At 42.5% G+C, this 15,784-nt stretch overlaps 1 protein-coding gene across 1 annotated transcript; it reads right to left on the bottom strand.

The window, feature by feature from the left end:
• Positions 1-13,377: 13,377 nt before the first annotated feature.
• Positions 13,378-14,194, bottom strand: LOC122168495 (leucine-rich repeat and IQ domain-containing protein 4-like). Its single transcript, XM_042833877.1, has one exon. It carries the CDS (start codon positions 14,192-14,194, stop codon positions 13,406-13,408), a length of 789 nt encoding a protein of 262 aa, XP_042689811.1. The 3' UTR covers positions 13,378-13,405.
• Positions 14,195-15,784: the final 1,590 nt, after the last annotated feature.

Raw genomic sequence — 15,784 nt, 5'->3', positions numbered from 1 at the left:
GAGATTCATCTGACAGTGAGCTATACAGTGAGCTATATTCAGCTATAAACTGGAGAGATTGCCTTGTATAAGTACTTCATAGTGCTTTAGTACACTGACTGTCCTGCATTGCTGTTAGAGTTCTGGAAGCTTTCAGAAATAAAATTCCCATTTTGTTTTAGCAAGACAGAAGACAGAAAGCTATATGCAGGTGTCTGCATATGTACATTAAAGTTCTATAGTAAAATGAAGATGACAAAAAAAAAAAAAAATCACTGCTCTTCTCATCCATTATTTAAAGGATTCTGAGTTCGAGAATAATCAGTGCTCCATAATGACTTCACATATAGCCAGCACCACTTTCCAGTGAACAGTTTAGAAAAAAAAAAACCAGTTCTTTGCTACAGATTACACAATGACTGTATGATGGGATTCCTGCAGAGGCAATTTCATGTGAAATTTAGGACTAATTTCCAAATCATACAAATTGCTGGAACAAACAAAGCCAGAACACTCACCTCCGGGACAGAAAGATGCCCACCTGTTTTAACACACTTTATAGATTTTTTTCCCTAAAGAAAAGATTTGTGCTGCTTCTCAGCATAATTCTTGAAGGACTTTAAGGAAAATTTAGAAAACAGGAGAGTTTGGGTTCATGATTTTAAGTACATTCAATGGCCATCTCTCTCTTCCTAAGAGACCTCTGAGCAAGAAATCAAGGTTTCTGAATTCTAACAGTGTATCAAAGCTATTCAGGGAACAATCTGGAAAAGAAGGCAGTATTACTTATTTGCCTCACAGGCTTCTTGCAAACAGAGCAGAATGTCAAACATTTCCTTTCTAAATCTCATGCTAAAGGTCAAGTGCAGTAAATTGCTGCAGTTGCTCAGAAGTGCGTGGAACTAAAGCAGTTTTAACTACAGATCTAACTTGCACTTATTTAGTAGATGACTGAATTGTTGCTTTTTAATATTACTGAGATGTTCTTTATCCCACAGAGGCCTTGCAGTTCAGACCAAATATGTTTAGTTTAAATTTACATATTTGCTCTAAAAGGGTCCTTGTTCTTTTAATTGCAAAAGAAATGTCATTTTTTGAATAACAAAAATTGCCAAGGGAAGAGAGGAAGGGAAGACTGGAGGGGGGAGATTATTTAAAACAAAATAAAAGCAACAAGAAACCTCAGAATCATGGAATAATAAGATAGCCTCAGTTGGAAGGGACTCACAAGGATCTCAGAGTCCAACTCCTGGCTCCATAAAAGATCACCCCACATCCAAACCCTATGTCTTATAGCACTGCCCAAACACTCCTTGAACTCCAGCAGCTCGGGGCCGTGCCCACTGCCCTGTGCAGCCCATTCCGTGCCCACTGCCCTCTGGTGCAGACCCTTTCCCTAACCCCCAGCTTCCCCTCCCCTGACGCAGCTCCATGCCGTTCCCTCAGCCCTGTCGCTGTCACACAGAGCAGAGCTCAGCGCTGCCCTCCACTCCCTGTGAGGAGCTGCAGCTGCCATCAGGCCTTCCCTCAGCTCCTCCGCTCTGGGCTGAAAAAGCCACGGGACCTCAGCTGCTCTTCGTACATCTTCTCCTCTATACCCTTTACCATCTCTGTAGTTCTCCTTTGTACCCTAATAATTTAATGCTTTTTTTTTTTTTTTTTTTTTTTTTTGTACTGCAGTGCTGAAATGCCGAAAACAGTGCATGGGGACTGACTTCAGAGCTGTTCTAAGGTCACAAGGAGTGGTAGCCTGTGGAGGTCATCATCAAAGAAATGGGCTGCAGCTCTGGAAAATATCTTGCCAGAAATGCGGACGAAAGTAGTTTGCACAAGTCTGCCTCTTGGAAGACTTGGAAAGGAAATTGGTTAAGATTATCTGTTAAGCAGACATGCTGAAACAGACCAAGGTCTCCCCAAATTAAAAATGCTCGGAAACTGAGAACACTTCAATGTGTAATATTCCTTTTTTTCTTTTTCTTTTTCTTTATTTTTTTTTCTCTGCCTTCTTTTTTTCTGGGCTTCTTTTTTATGGCTGTAATTGGAGAGACAGTACTGCACAGATGGTGCAAGATAACCCTCAATCTCATCTATTATGGCCGTGCTGGGGCCAGGGAGGCAGGGCTAATAAGGAATGAAAAGAAACTACTTCAGAGGGTACATGTGTAGTGTGCTGTGATCCCAGAAGCTACTGAAAGATTACTGGAAATACAACAAATCTTAAATAAGGAACTCCACTGCCAGTACAGAAGCTATGTTCAAAAACCAATTTTTATTCTCTCTGTCTCACTCTGAGTTTTCTCGAGTTTAAAATTTTTATTGCCCTCATTCTGTTGTTTTAATACAATCTTGCTTTTGAGACTCTAATCACTGTTGAAAATTTTGTGTGGGGGAGTGTTGTACCTCCAGGGAAACTTAGAGGAAAATCCATCTGTGAGTTCTGCCCTTCGTGCTCAGTGTGCAAACAACAGGCAGTTGCTTCCAGGCTCTGCTTCCAGCAGGTTGAACTCACCAGATTGTTTTCCAGATGTGTAGATAGGAGAAGCCAAAAATTTCAGCCATATTCACTCACCAGAGGAGCAGAGGCATAGATTTGCATGTATAGCTCTGAGTAACTAACACCTTTCTATAACCTCCAAAACTTTTTTGGCCCCCGTTTTTGAAAGCTCATTTTGGACATCTCTGGCTGCAGTTAAAGTGAGGGGCATAGTTCCATCAGCTGAGATTGCTTATTTTTATACAGTGTTTATTAAATCTGATAGCTGACTGCATCTTATCATGAACAGGTTACAGCTGTAAGTTTAAGCCAGGATCTATTCATTAATAGGTGACTGCAGAAGAGCAGCCTTACTTCGGGAGCAGTTCGTACCACAGAGCATCCTGTCCAAGGAAACCATTTTGGAGAACAGTGAGCATCTTTGCTCTGGGGATCCCACTGTCCCCATTTTTCCTCCAAGAAGCACCAGCAAGGCTGCCCATACATGGCACTGGTGCCATATGAAAAGGTCCCTAGTGGGAGTTGCTTTGAGACTGTTTGCCCAGTTAGCACTAGAAGCTAATGACTGCAATCATAGAATCATAGAATCATAGAATCACCAAGGTTGGAAAAGACCTAAAAGATCATCCAGTCCAACCGTTCACCTATTCCCAGTAGCTCCCACTAAACCATGTCCCTCAACACAACATCCAGTCTTTCCTTGAACACCCCCAGGGTCGGTGACTCCACCACCTCCCTGGGCAGTCCATTCCAGTGCCTGACCACCCTTTCTGAAAAGTAATACTTCCTCATGTCCAGCCTGAATCTCCCCTGCCATAGCTTGAAGCCATTCCCTCTGGTCCTATCACTAATGACATGAGAGAAGAGGCCAACCCCCAGCTCACTACAACCTCCCTTCAGGAAGTTATAGAGAGCAATGAGGTCTCCCCTGAGCCTCCTCTTCTCCAGGCTGAACATTCCCAGCTCCTTCAGCCTCTCCTCATATGGCCTGTGTTCCAGACCCCTCACCAGCTTTGTTGCCCTCCTTTGAATACGTGGTGATAAAGGAATCAGGATGCCCAGTTCCTGGAGGATCCTCCAGTTCAGCAGCTCTGGCTGTGAAAATATGAATTTAACTTGATGAATCTCACTTCATCATAGAGATAAGACCAAAACATTCTTAGGTTTGTCTGCAGCAGCAATGTCTATATTTTCCGGGCATATAACACATATAATACTTGCAGACTTGTTACTACAGTCTGCAATGAGAAAAGTTAAAGGCAAACTTACGAGGATTTTGAAATCATAGAATCATAGAATGGCCTGGGTTGAAAAGGACCACAATGATCATCTGATTTCAACCCCCCTGCTATGTACAAGGTTGCCAACCACCAGACCAGGCTGCCCAGAGCCACATCCAGCCTGGCCTTGAATGCCTCCAGGGATGGGGCATCCACAGCCTCCTTGAGCAACCTGTTCCAGCGCCTCACCACTCTCTGTGTAAAAAACTTCCTCCTAATATCTAACCTAATGTGGGGAAAGATGTAACTGTGAGCGAGTTACCAAAGAATTTATCAGACTCCTTGATAGACCCTATCTCTGTGAAACGTTGGGGGTCTGGAGTGTAAGACAGAGAGCAAACAGCAGCTGTCTGCATGTAAGGGTAAACAGAGGCTCTTTTTGTATGCATTGTTAATCTTATTACACTTAAGATCCTTTCTCACTGTTGTTTGGGAGAAGATAGGGCCAATTAACTGATTAGAGGGACAGGAATTTCTGGCTTGTAAGTGAATGGTATATAAGATGTATGTTGAACACAATAAAGCAGAACTATTCTGAGAAGGATTCGGAGAACTATTCTGATGCTACAAGAAACTGTGAGAGCTCTCTAACTCAACTGAGCTGACAATCTAAATCTCCCATCTTATTTTAAAACCACTCTCCCTTGTCCTATCACTATCCACCCTCATAAACAGCTGTTCCTCCTCCTGTTTATACACTCCTTTCAAGTACTGGAAGGATGCAATGAGGTCTCCCTGAAGCCTTCTCATCTCCAAGCTAAATAATCCCAGTTCCCTCCACCTTTCCTGAGTGGGCAGGGTAGTACTTGTAACTTGTGTGACTAAAAAACACATTTCATTTTGAAAAATACTTGGAGAATATTCTTTATGCTGTCCTCCTGAAAGGAGGATCATTTTGGCATAAGATCTTTCCAATCATCAGATATGTGAGCTCTTTGTAGTGAGAATCTTACTAGTTCAAGTAGCACTAATATTTGTTTATCAGTTCATTATCAGCCTTTCTTTCTAAAGAAACATCTGAAGGTCTGGCATGAACACAGTGACACCCAGAAGAGACTGTAATGTGCTTAGCATATTACAGCAGGGCAAGGAACTGGAATCTCCATAGGACATCTGCTTTCTGGCTCCTCTAAATGAGCATGCAGAATCCACATGCATACATACTCTCAGCATCATATAATTTCATTCATTTTCTTTTCTAGTTTCAGCCAGATCAACAAAAGTTTTCCAGGAAATAAAAAAAAAAAAACCAAACCAAACCAAACCAAAACAAAACAAAACAAAAAAAAACCCAGCAAATGAGATTTTTTAGTAATCTCATCAGATGTGCAAAACTGGTGTTAAATTGCAATGTAGTTTCTCAGATACTGTAACAAAACAAACAAACAAACAAAACCCTTAAATTCCAAACAATAACAAAATCAACAGAACTGGAAGGAACAAGCAGAGTCACCAAGTCTTACTCCTTGGATGGGAGATAGGTAGCCTTTGGATAGATGTTAGCTACAAAGGAATCTACAGAGCCATGAAATTCTTCCTAGTCGGATTTCCCTAGAAGGGGAAATCGGGGACATGATTTTGATCCTCAGAGTTGAAAAGTATTAGAAATAGAAGGAATAATTTACAACAAACCACAAACAAACCACAGTTATTCAGTCTGGATAAAACCTGTCATATCTGAAAATGAAACTTTGCAAGTATTTTCTAGAACCGTGCTGTTGTTGCTATGTAGACATTTAAAAATCGCTCAAATCTAGCAGCATTTGATGTGGGAAAGCTATACAGAAGCAACAGGTCTTTGAATGCAGATACTATGCCTGTGTGAGCTAACATTTTTCTTCTATTCTTTCTATGAGCATACAGACCTAATGCAAAGAGTGATCTTCCCAACAGCCAGTAGTAGTGCTGAGTACAAAAAGGAATCTTCTTTTTATGTAGATGAAAAGAAGGTGTCTGGCTGATCTGAAAGAGCCTTTTTACAATGCTAGGTATGGTGCAGAGATTCTCCAGGTGATGTAGCTGCCAAAGGAACACACACAGATACACATTGTGAGCAATGCAGAAGCTGATTATTCAGGACCAAAACTATCAGTTTACTGCTGCCCTTTTAGCAATAGCATGCTACTCTTTTTGTTTTGAGTCTAAGCAACAATTAAGGACATCAGTTTGAAAACAGGATTATTTAGTTCTGCTGTGCAGCAAGAAGAGCCAGGAGAGCTCCCAGCTGAGAACACGGGATCAGAACAAGTTGGATATCTCAAGACTTGTGTCATTTCCACTCTCTGGGTGACTGCATGTTCCCTGAAACACGAGCAGGACAATACACCCTTCACAGAAACCACCAAAGGAAATGCATTGAATGAAGAATTGAATGAGTAAATACTCAAACTGCAAGAGCTGCAGCCCCCCACTATCACCATGAGGCCACCCAAAGCATATCTGGCATAACACAGCATAGAGTAAACCAAACTCTTCCAATATGTGTGTGCTTGTGCTCTGATGAGCTCAACTGGAGCCCCAATCTTTAACCAGCCCTAAGCCTTTCTGCAGAGGGTAAAGCAGCAAGTGGCTGTTGCAGTGAAGATAACTTCACAAGGTTTCATAAGGCACCTGTGTAGGGCCACAAAGTCATGGTAGCATGTCACATATAAAGTCTAAGCTAAATGGTAATTCCTTTGTCTTTTTCTTTTGGTTGTGAGCTTTTTTAGGTGGGATGGAGGGAGCACAGTGGAAGAGGAGGTGTGCAGGAAATGATTCTAACCTGTCTTCAGGCTTCCAAAACTTCCGGAACAAATGCATGTTTCATAAGCACCTACAAGGTTATAAGTAGCACCAGCATCTGCTTCACGTAGCAGCAAGGACAAGTAGCCCATGCAGATTTGACAACCATGAATTGTGTTGAACTAATCTAATTTTCTACTTTTAGCAAGGTAACAGGCTTTAAGAGTAAAGGAAATGTAGCAGTCATAAATCTCACCATTACTAAGGTTTCCAAAATGTCCACATGTGCCATTTTCAGAAACAGGCTACAGCAGTAAATGGTCAAGATGAAACAGTGATAGACTGGGTGCAAAGCTGGTTTGATAATGTGTTAGAGAGGTTATAGGCAGAGCTTTGTCAGAGTGGAAGGATGTAGAAAATGGAATTCAGCCAGATCTGTTTTGGAACCAGTTCTGGTATGTGTTTTCATTATCAAATTAGATGGTGAGAGCATGGTTATTAAATTTTCAGATGGCATAAAGCTCAGAGGCAATGTAAGTATGGGAAGACAGGATTTGAATTCAGAATGATTTCCAAAAATTGTATAACCTGATCAGGAATTAGAAAGCTGCATTTCAGCAGGGATGAGTGCAAGGTTAGAAAGTTAAAAGTATGTGCATGCACCAACATCAAAATTTGCCAATATCACAACCATAGTGAATCATGTTGTCAAAGTGGGCTGCAAGCCAAATTGTGTCACGATGATGTGAAAAAACACAAATCACCACCAAAGCAGCATGAACAGAGTATAGCTTTCAAGACATGCATTAGTCCTTTGGCTTGCCACTGGAACAACTTCAGACTGGAACAACCTCATTCTATTCAGTTTTGAAAGTGACATCTTCATAAAGGTAGGCAGCAATTATGCAGAGAACAGTGGTATCAGAGATGAAGAAAATGTGGCTTGAAAACAGAAAAACTGACAGATTTGATGGTTGCTGAATTTTAACAAGCCTTATAAGAAGCTCTTCAACAATCCTCAGGTGCATAGAAGAGTTAATGCAAACAGGAATAAAAAACAACCTGTTTTCTAAGTCTCTGGGGAATGGAACAGAAGCATGCTTAAATTGCAGGAAGATGGTTCAATTTAAACTTCAACAGTGACACTTGCAAAGTAATGGAACAATTCCTCTTTAAGACATAACTTGGTGCTAACAGTCTTACTGCAACTGTACTAGTACCTTTGATGCGAGAGTCATCACAACATTCAGAATACAAGCCCTCCTAAAGCTCATGCATCAGATGAGAGAGTGTAGGATCACTTTGGGAGTCAGCTTCAGTGAGCTCCATGCTGGCTCTATCAGTCTGACAAAAACAAAAAAACAGTGAGTTTCAAGACAAGGACTCAGTGTGGGCTGTTCCATCTGGACTTTGCTTGCCGCATCACTCTTTTCCACACCTGCTATTTTCTTCTTTCCTGAACTGCTCAAGGAAAGTTTGTTTGCATGCAATGAGAGTGACAACACATTTTACAGTTTCCCTAGGGTGGTGGAAAAATAAAAAGCTTCTTGACAGCTGCTGAGATCTTTAACAAACAGACGCATGAGAACTCCATGGATCACACGCGGTATTTATTTAAGCACATTTACTACCTGTCTCTTGGCTCATGGGCAGAACACTGAGAAGTATCTTTCTTTGCACTGTTTAGAGTGATCTTCATTAGATATGTTATTTAGACTTGTTTTTTAATTTGGTGTGCTGAAAGACACGGCATGACAGATTGCTTATGACAGCATGCTTTCATCTCCTGTGGTACCATTTCCCAAATGCAGGGAACCCTGAATCTGATGCCTTTAGCAGGGACTAATCATATGCAATCAATAATTAAGCCAATTGATCCTTGCCAGACCTGAACCTCTTTGACACACTGCCAAATAATCAGAAAAAAAATCATAATTTTTGATCACAGAATCACAGAATTGTGGGGATTGGAAGGAAGTTCTAGAGATCATCCAATCTAACCCGCTGCTAGAACAGGTTCCCTACTTCAGGTTGCACAGAAGAGTGTCCAGGTGGGCTTTGAATATCTCCAAAGAAGGAGGCTCCACAACCTCTCTGGACAGCCTGTTCCAGTGCTCTGTCACCCTCTCAAAGAAGTTTTTTCTCAAGTATGTAAGGAACTTCCCGTGTTCCAGTTTCTGCCCATTGCCCTTGTTCTGTCACTGGGCACTACTGAAGAGCCTGGCCTTATCCACTTCACATCCGATATTTGTAAGCACTGATAAGATGCCTCTCAGTCTCCTCTTCTTCAGACTGAAAAGTGCCAGGTGTCTCAGACTTCCCTCATAAAGGAGATGTTTCAGGCTCCTCATCATCTTTGTGACCCTCTGTCTCTAGCAGTTCCCTGTCTTTCTTGAACTGGGAAGCCCAGAATTGGACACAGTGTTCCTGGACAGAGTAGAGAGGAATGATTACCACCCTCAACCTCCTGGCCACTTTCTTTTTAATACACTCCAGGATACCATTGGCCTTCTTGGGCACAAGGGCACACTGCTGGCTCACAGCTAACCTGTTGTCCAAGAGGACACCCAGATCCTTCTCTGCGGGTTCCAGCAGGTCATCCCCTAACCAGCTCTGATGCATGCAGTTATTTCTCCCCAGGTTTAGGACTCTTTACTAGCTTTTTTTGAAACTATTTGGTCATTGATGAAGATGCTGAACAAGACCACACCTAGCACATATCCCCCAGAGAAAACTGCTTGTTACAGGCCTCCAGATAGCTCTGCATCACTGATCACGACCCTCTGAGCTCTGCCAGTCAGACACTGTTCTGTCCACATCACTATCCACTCATCTATCCCACACTTCCTAAGCTTCATTACAGGGTTTTTGTGGGAGACAGTTAGACTGCTCACTTCTGAGACAAGACAACTGACCATGGAGGTAGGCAGGAAATACATTGGAGTAGGTCCACCTAAGAGAAACAGTGGTCAGTGATGGTGGCCTCTTTGATGGATACCCTCCCAGACTAGGGAACTCATAGAAAACATCTGAGGACAGACCCCTTAACAACTACACCTTCAGAAACTAGCATCCTTCTTTCAGATGTCAAATGCATTTGCATTGTGTGTAGGACATGATTTGAAGTGTATTTTGTTTTCTGGGATGTGCCAAGGGGCATTTCTTTTTCTGTCTGTTAATGTGAAATATAACTGACTGATCAACCACAAGACTTTTCAAAGACTTGGAAAACTGGAGGGTGCCATACTCCACTTGAAAGGAATTCAGAGACAGTTTTCTTTTTGTGCTTCTGGAAGTCTTTTGCCGACTCCAAAAAAGAATGAGAATATTAACTACCACTTTCGTTGGTTTTTATTGCCACCACAACACCAGCACCAAATATAAGAGCCCTTTGTTCAGTTCTCCTGGCTTAGTGACCTTCAGTTTTTCCAGCATTGCTCTTATCCCTTGAAAACCGAGAAGTTCATGCTGAGGTACAAGACTTATTATTTTAGATTTGCAGCAGCTATAGATTGTAGCCATGTAATTTCAAAGGGAGAAAAAGTCCTTGTAAGCTTCATTTTGCATAAAACAAGGTTGGATGTTACCATCAAACCTTTGGATGAGCTAGACTGGGGATTTTACAGACTTCAGTTGGTGGAAAATCTGTCATATTCTCAGGTGAACTCTTCAGCATTAAAAATATGCAGTTTATCTGTAGTCTGAAGTAGTCTGTGACCATCATACATTTGTATGTTAAATTAAAGAGCTCTCTGCCCTTACGTATATTATTATTCTGAAATTCTATTTGGAGCCTTTTTCACTCACTGCTTTTATATGTCATTACTGTTCTGTTGCAAAGAAAAGTCTATGCAGTTCTAGGGTACAACGCTCTCCAATGCTGGTCTGTTTGCAGTATGGTATGGAGTGAAGGGAAGTAAATGAACAACTCCCTCAGTACTGAATATCAGCTTCAACAAATGCTCCTCCACGAAGTATGGGGGGTCCAGGCATACATCTAAGCCTTTCCACTGGGGCTCATATCCAAGCAGTTTGCTCTTCACTGATATTAACACTTGAGGTTTTAATGAGCAGATGAAAATGAGAGCGCTTAGCAACAATACAGATAGTACAACAAATAAAGAATAAGCAGTTTGAGATTAGATTTTAACACCATCTTAATGACAACACCAAGATCTAGTTATTGCTCTGTGTAACTAAGCCACTAAAACAGATGCTGGAATACTACAACATTTACACACTACTGGGGTTTCCATTTTGGGAAATAAGATTTTGAAAGCCACCAGGACAAAAAGAGAGATGAAGAGGCATCAGACAGCATGATACAGAGGGAGAATTTCTTCTTGCTGCATGACATTCAGTCTATCCAAGCAACTCACTTGCATTGATCTCATGAAGTTTCTCTTGATCCTTACAGACTGAAGAACTATAGCAAAGGTACTGACGCTATCTGTTAAAGATTCCATGTTCTTGTAGGCCTTAACCCTCTTTTTGTCTCAATTTATTACCAGGAGGAACAGCTCAATGGTTAATGGATGTAATCATGCTTTAGAATTCACAGTGTTTTTTGAGAAAAAGGACTAGATAAAGTAAACTCTCACTGGCTTTGGAATGAGCTCGACTCCTCAGTGTGAAACTTCTGACATTGGTTGGACTGATTGGATGATCTTGGAGGTCTTTTACAGCCTTGGTGATTCTACGATTCTATGACTCTATTTGAAATGTTGTTGGCCAAAAACAAAAATTAAAGTTGTGAGATGCTGCAAATTTCCCAAGCAAGCTTCCATTTGGGAATGGGTGACCAGGAAGCAGAAGGGAAAGGAAATAGATCTTCAAAACCAAATCCTGTGCAATGCAGAAGAGAGACAGCAAGATAGGATCTAAATGGTTTCAAAGAGGATATGAGAAAGTGTCCCTCTTACTACACTGCTAAAGATGCTGCCCTGGCAAGATTCAGTGTGTAAGATTTAAGTCTCTAGAAAAGATCGCACTTACGGAATTTCAGTCTCACACTTGTCCCAGAACAGGCAAATACAACAGAAGACCTTGAGAATACCTGCTCAACTCCATGTAATGAATCAATGATATAAACAGAAACAAAACTCAAGTCCTTCAGTGCCTTTAGTGTTGCCACCTTGATTTACCCTCCATCTTACCTAAGACCAGCTTTAGGAGCTACTTCACGTACAGTCTCCTATCATGCTGCAAATCTCCTTTGAAAAGTAAACAGGTTTCTGATTCTTCATGCTGCCACAGAAGACCCAAACAAGCAAGGCAATATAATCCCTTTAACCTTTTATTTCCTGTGCCACATAATTCGCCTCCAAGCCTTTTAAAAATAATTGCCTGCAGGAAAACAAAGAAAGAAGCTGCTGAGGCATTATTGCATGCCCATCATTAGCATGCATTAATTTACTGCAATGTGACATACTACACCTATACCAAATCTGGTTACTAAATCACAAAAAGGTGATACTGGCTTGAAAGCTTCACAGCACATAGGTCAGGGCCAGACCCAATGTCAGAGCACTGTACAAATCAGTCCATGCCAAGAATATCTGCCATTGTGTTTTGTTACTCGGTACAATTTCAGCATCTGTTCTGGTCCCACGTTCTCTTGCTGACCAAGGAGAAGACAATGCCTGAACAACATACTTAATGATCCATATATCTGTGTCTCACACACCAACAGTCCCTCTCTCCACAAAACCTGGAAGCCCATGCTCAGATCCCAGCAAGCCCAATTCCACCCTTCCTTCCTGGAAAGACACGAAGTTGCAGCTTTTTGCACACTGGTCAAATGAAAAATAAAAGACAAAAGACAAAAAAGGGCAAATAATGGCATTTATTAGGGAATGAGATGCTTTTGAGGAGGCAATAATGAAAAAGGAAGATAAGGACAGAGGCAACAGCCTGACAGAAAACACCCAACAAGAGCAAAGGGTAGGTGGGAAGAAAATACTGATGAGAAACTAAGGGGAGAGAAAGTAAAATGAAAGGAAGGGAGTCTCAGCAAATTTCCATAATACAGCACTGATGAAGCCTTTTTTTTGACTGCAAACAAGAATGCTCAGAAATATTCCCTTGCAGAAAGTTTGCATACTCATATTTTAATATCTCTGAACACTTTTCCAGACGTGGTAGAGGTGGAAACCTTCTGCTGGGGCTGCATGCAATAAAGGAGGGCTACCCGCATTCCATTATTGCTCTGTGTAACTCCACAGGGATTGACAAACCAGCCCCAGCTATGTGCTGTTTCACAGGAGAGCCACAGTTCCGTACCAAAGCTGGTGCTCAAGAGAAGCATGATAAGATACACATTATATTCTGCCAAAGCAATGGAGACATCATTTGCATATTAACTTCTGCAACCTGGATATAGGTTGCTTCTATCCAGAACCCTGAGGTGATTCTGCAAGTGCAAAACAGTGAAATACCATGAAAAGTAAAGAAATTCTGAGCCATGTGAAGCAAATCTAAATCCACAAGTCTGAATGGCATTAAACACTGAGATAAATCTCAGCCTGCACTTGTTCAAGCCCAGACTCAAGCACTGACTCGGTGTGCAAACTTGTTACTTCTATTTACAGACCACAAAGTGTTTACCTGACTCTATCCTCCCCGACTCGACACTGTTCATTTTCTCTGACTGAACGTTTGGCTGCAACATTTCATGAGATAGATTTATACAGCCATAAACAATGAAATGATTATAGCTGTCCTTAAAACAACTGATGAAAGATATACACCATCACTCAATACTAGTGTCAAAAAAAGACTGTCAGAAAAATCACCTTACAGCAGAGAGGAAGCTTTTGAGCTTCACAGAGTGATTTCACCACATTTTTCCATCTGAAACACATTTTCCTTGTGCAGATGATTTGAACAACATAAACCCATGTCAGTCAGCTGAAGGGCTGACCCCAGTCATCTATTCTGCCAGTACTCTATGAAACGACAAGAAATAGTCTCTGATCTCCTCGGAACCTCTGCTACAGACTTCAGGGGGAGGATTTTCTAGTGGATTCCCTTCAAAATTGCAGGAACAGTAGTTGTACCCCCAATCCAGGTTGACCAGCTCCCCAAATCGTGGTGGAAGGGATCGCAGGTGGTTGTTTCCCAGCCAAAGTGTGTGCAGATTCCTTAAAAGACAGACATCCTCGGGCAGGTTTTCCAGCGAGTTGAAGAGCAGCAGCAACGTTTCCAGTTTCTCCAGCTGCCGGATGCTGGAGGGGATGCTGCGTATTTTGTTGTCGCTCAGGTCCAGGAAGGTGAGGCTGCTCAGCTGGCAGAGGGCTGCGGGCAGGTGGGTGAGGCTGTTGTTGGCCAGGTGGAGGCTGTGCAGCCGCTGCAGGGTCCCCATCTCTGGGGGCAGGGAGCTCAGGTGGTTGTTGCTCAGCGTCAGCCTCTCCAAGTTCCTCAAGGTACCGATTTCAGCAGGGATTTTCTTCAGGTTATTGGAGTCCATATAGAGGAGGGTTAGGTTCTTCAAGCGGCTGATCTCGCGGGGCAGCAGCTCCATGCGGTACCTCAGGCAGCTCTCTCGTTCTGGACTCATCTCCAGGGCCTGCAGTTGGTCCAGCCCAAAGACCTGTGCAGGGACTGATGCCAGATCTCTGCCTGAAATCTTCAGTTTCTTCTTTCCTTTGCACTTTGGATCGCGTTCTGTGAGATATCTCCAGTGTAAATCAGGACCCGTAGAGGTGCATCTGAAGGACATGGCTGCATTCATTCTCCCACCAGAAACTGCTTGAACCCAGAGCACAGTGGTGACTGATCATTTGTTGCTTGCACCACGGGCAACCACTGAGGTTCTTGGTTGACTGAAGCTCTCTGTCAGCTTTCCTCTCTGCCAGGCACATTAACAATACACATGCAGAGTGTTTGGGTTGCTCAGATACGTCCCACCGAGTAAACATTTGCCCTTCTCACATGGCCAGGTGCTTCCTTTCCAGCACTGCAGTGCACACAAAACCCACCTAATGGATTTTTTCTCTTGTTTCAGGCAGTCAGCTGGTGGCAGTGATCTGCTGGTATTCAGGAAACAAAGGTGTTTAGAAAGTGAAACAGCGGGTGGGCAAACATAAAGTGGTTTTGTTTGTGGAATTCATGTTGGTCAGTCCCAAGGGACTGCAACTGAAGATAAAGCATGTGGTAAATGAAGCAAGAAGACAGACTCGGTGCTGGTGCCTGGGAGCTGGCAGCCAAGAAGAGGACCTGCCCTCAGGGCAGTTGTGCCTTTAACATTAAGCAAACACAATAAAGCATAGGTTTTGAAATCTGAAAGTCCTCCTCTCTCCTGCTGAGTGTATGACCCTCAGTACCACAGAGATAGGATCTTGTGCTGAACTTGCTCTGGCATGTTTAAAAAGAATTTTTTATTCCTCACAACATACCTTTTGTAGGAGATGAGAAATACCAGGTTTATCCTAAGCCACTCAGTACAGCATGCTGTGTACAGAGAAGGGCATTTTCCCAGAAGGAGACAATTGTGGGTTTGAAGCCTCAGGCTGAGAAAGCCACCTCTTTTATTTCATCCTCTAATTCATATGTCTCTCAGATAAAAAATGCTTAGAATGACAATTTAAAATGCTTTTCATGAAGAAATTTCTTCATGAAAGGCTATTAAAGGCAGAACAAAATACCTTATAAGCATGGCCTGAAAAGATCAACCAGGTCAGGTCTGGGGAAGAGTGATGCTCCAGTTTTCCATCCAGCATCAATAACCCATCCATCAGATCTCCTCAGCCCTGTGTGGTGCTGAGCTTGCAGGGGCCTTGTATCCAGCACTGGGGAACTGTATGGCAGCACAGATGGGTGGGCAGAGTTTAAAGCCCTCTAGCCAGAAAATGCTGACCAGAGGATTTCAGGATCATAATTCAAGCTCCGAACTTACAATTTAGGTTATTCTGTTTTTTAATGGATTTGCCCTGAGATACAGATTTTCGGTGCTGTTACAAACCAACCCTTGGCTTGGATTCAGCATGCAAATGCCTTAATCCTGTTGAAATCAAGCTCTGGATTTCTTTCAGATTCATCTTCAGCATCTGTAAGACAAAACCATGTCACTAATCTGGTATCTGTCAGTGCTTAGAGGTTGTTATATGTTATGTATGTCCAGGTGAAGGTCGGTACAAGCAGCGTCCCCCAGGGGTCTGTCTTGGGACCAGTGCTCTTTGACAATGACATTGATGGCGGAATTGAGGGCACCCTCAGCAAGTTTGCTGATGACACCAAGCTGAGTGGTGCGGTTGACATGGTGGAAGGAAAGGATGCCATTCAGAGGGACCTCAACAGGCTTGAAAGGTGG

This window comes from Centrocercus urophasianus, unplaced genomic scaffold (genome assembly GCF_019232065.1).
Source record: "Centrocercus urophasianus isolate 14NV4802_14NV808 unplaced genomic scaffold, USGS_Curo_1.0 seq_11, whole genome shotgun sequence".
NCBI classification, from domain to species: domain Eukaryota; kingdom Metazoa; phylum Chordata; class Aves; order Galliformes; family Phasianidae; genus Centrocercus; species Centrocercus urophasianus.
The sequence above is the reverse complement of the archived record's forward strand: the minus strand, read 5'-3'. Positions and strand labels throughout refer to the sequence as shown.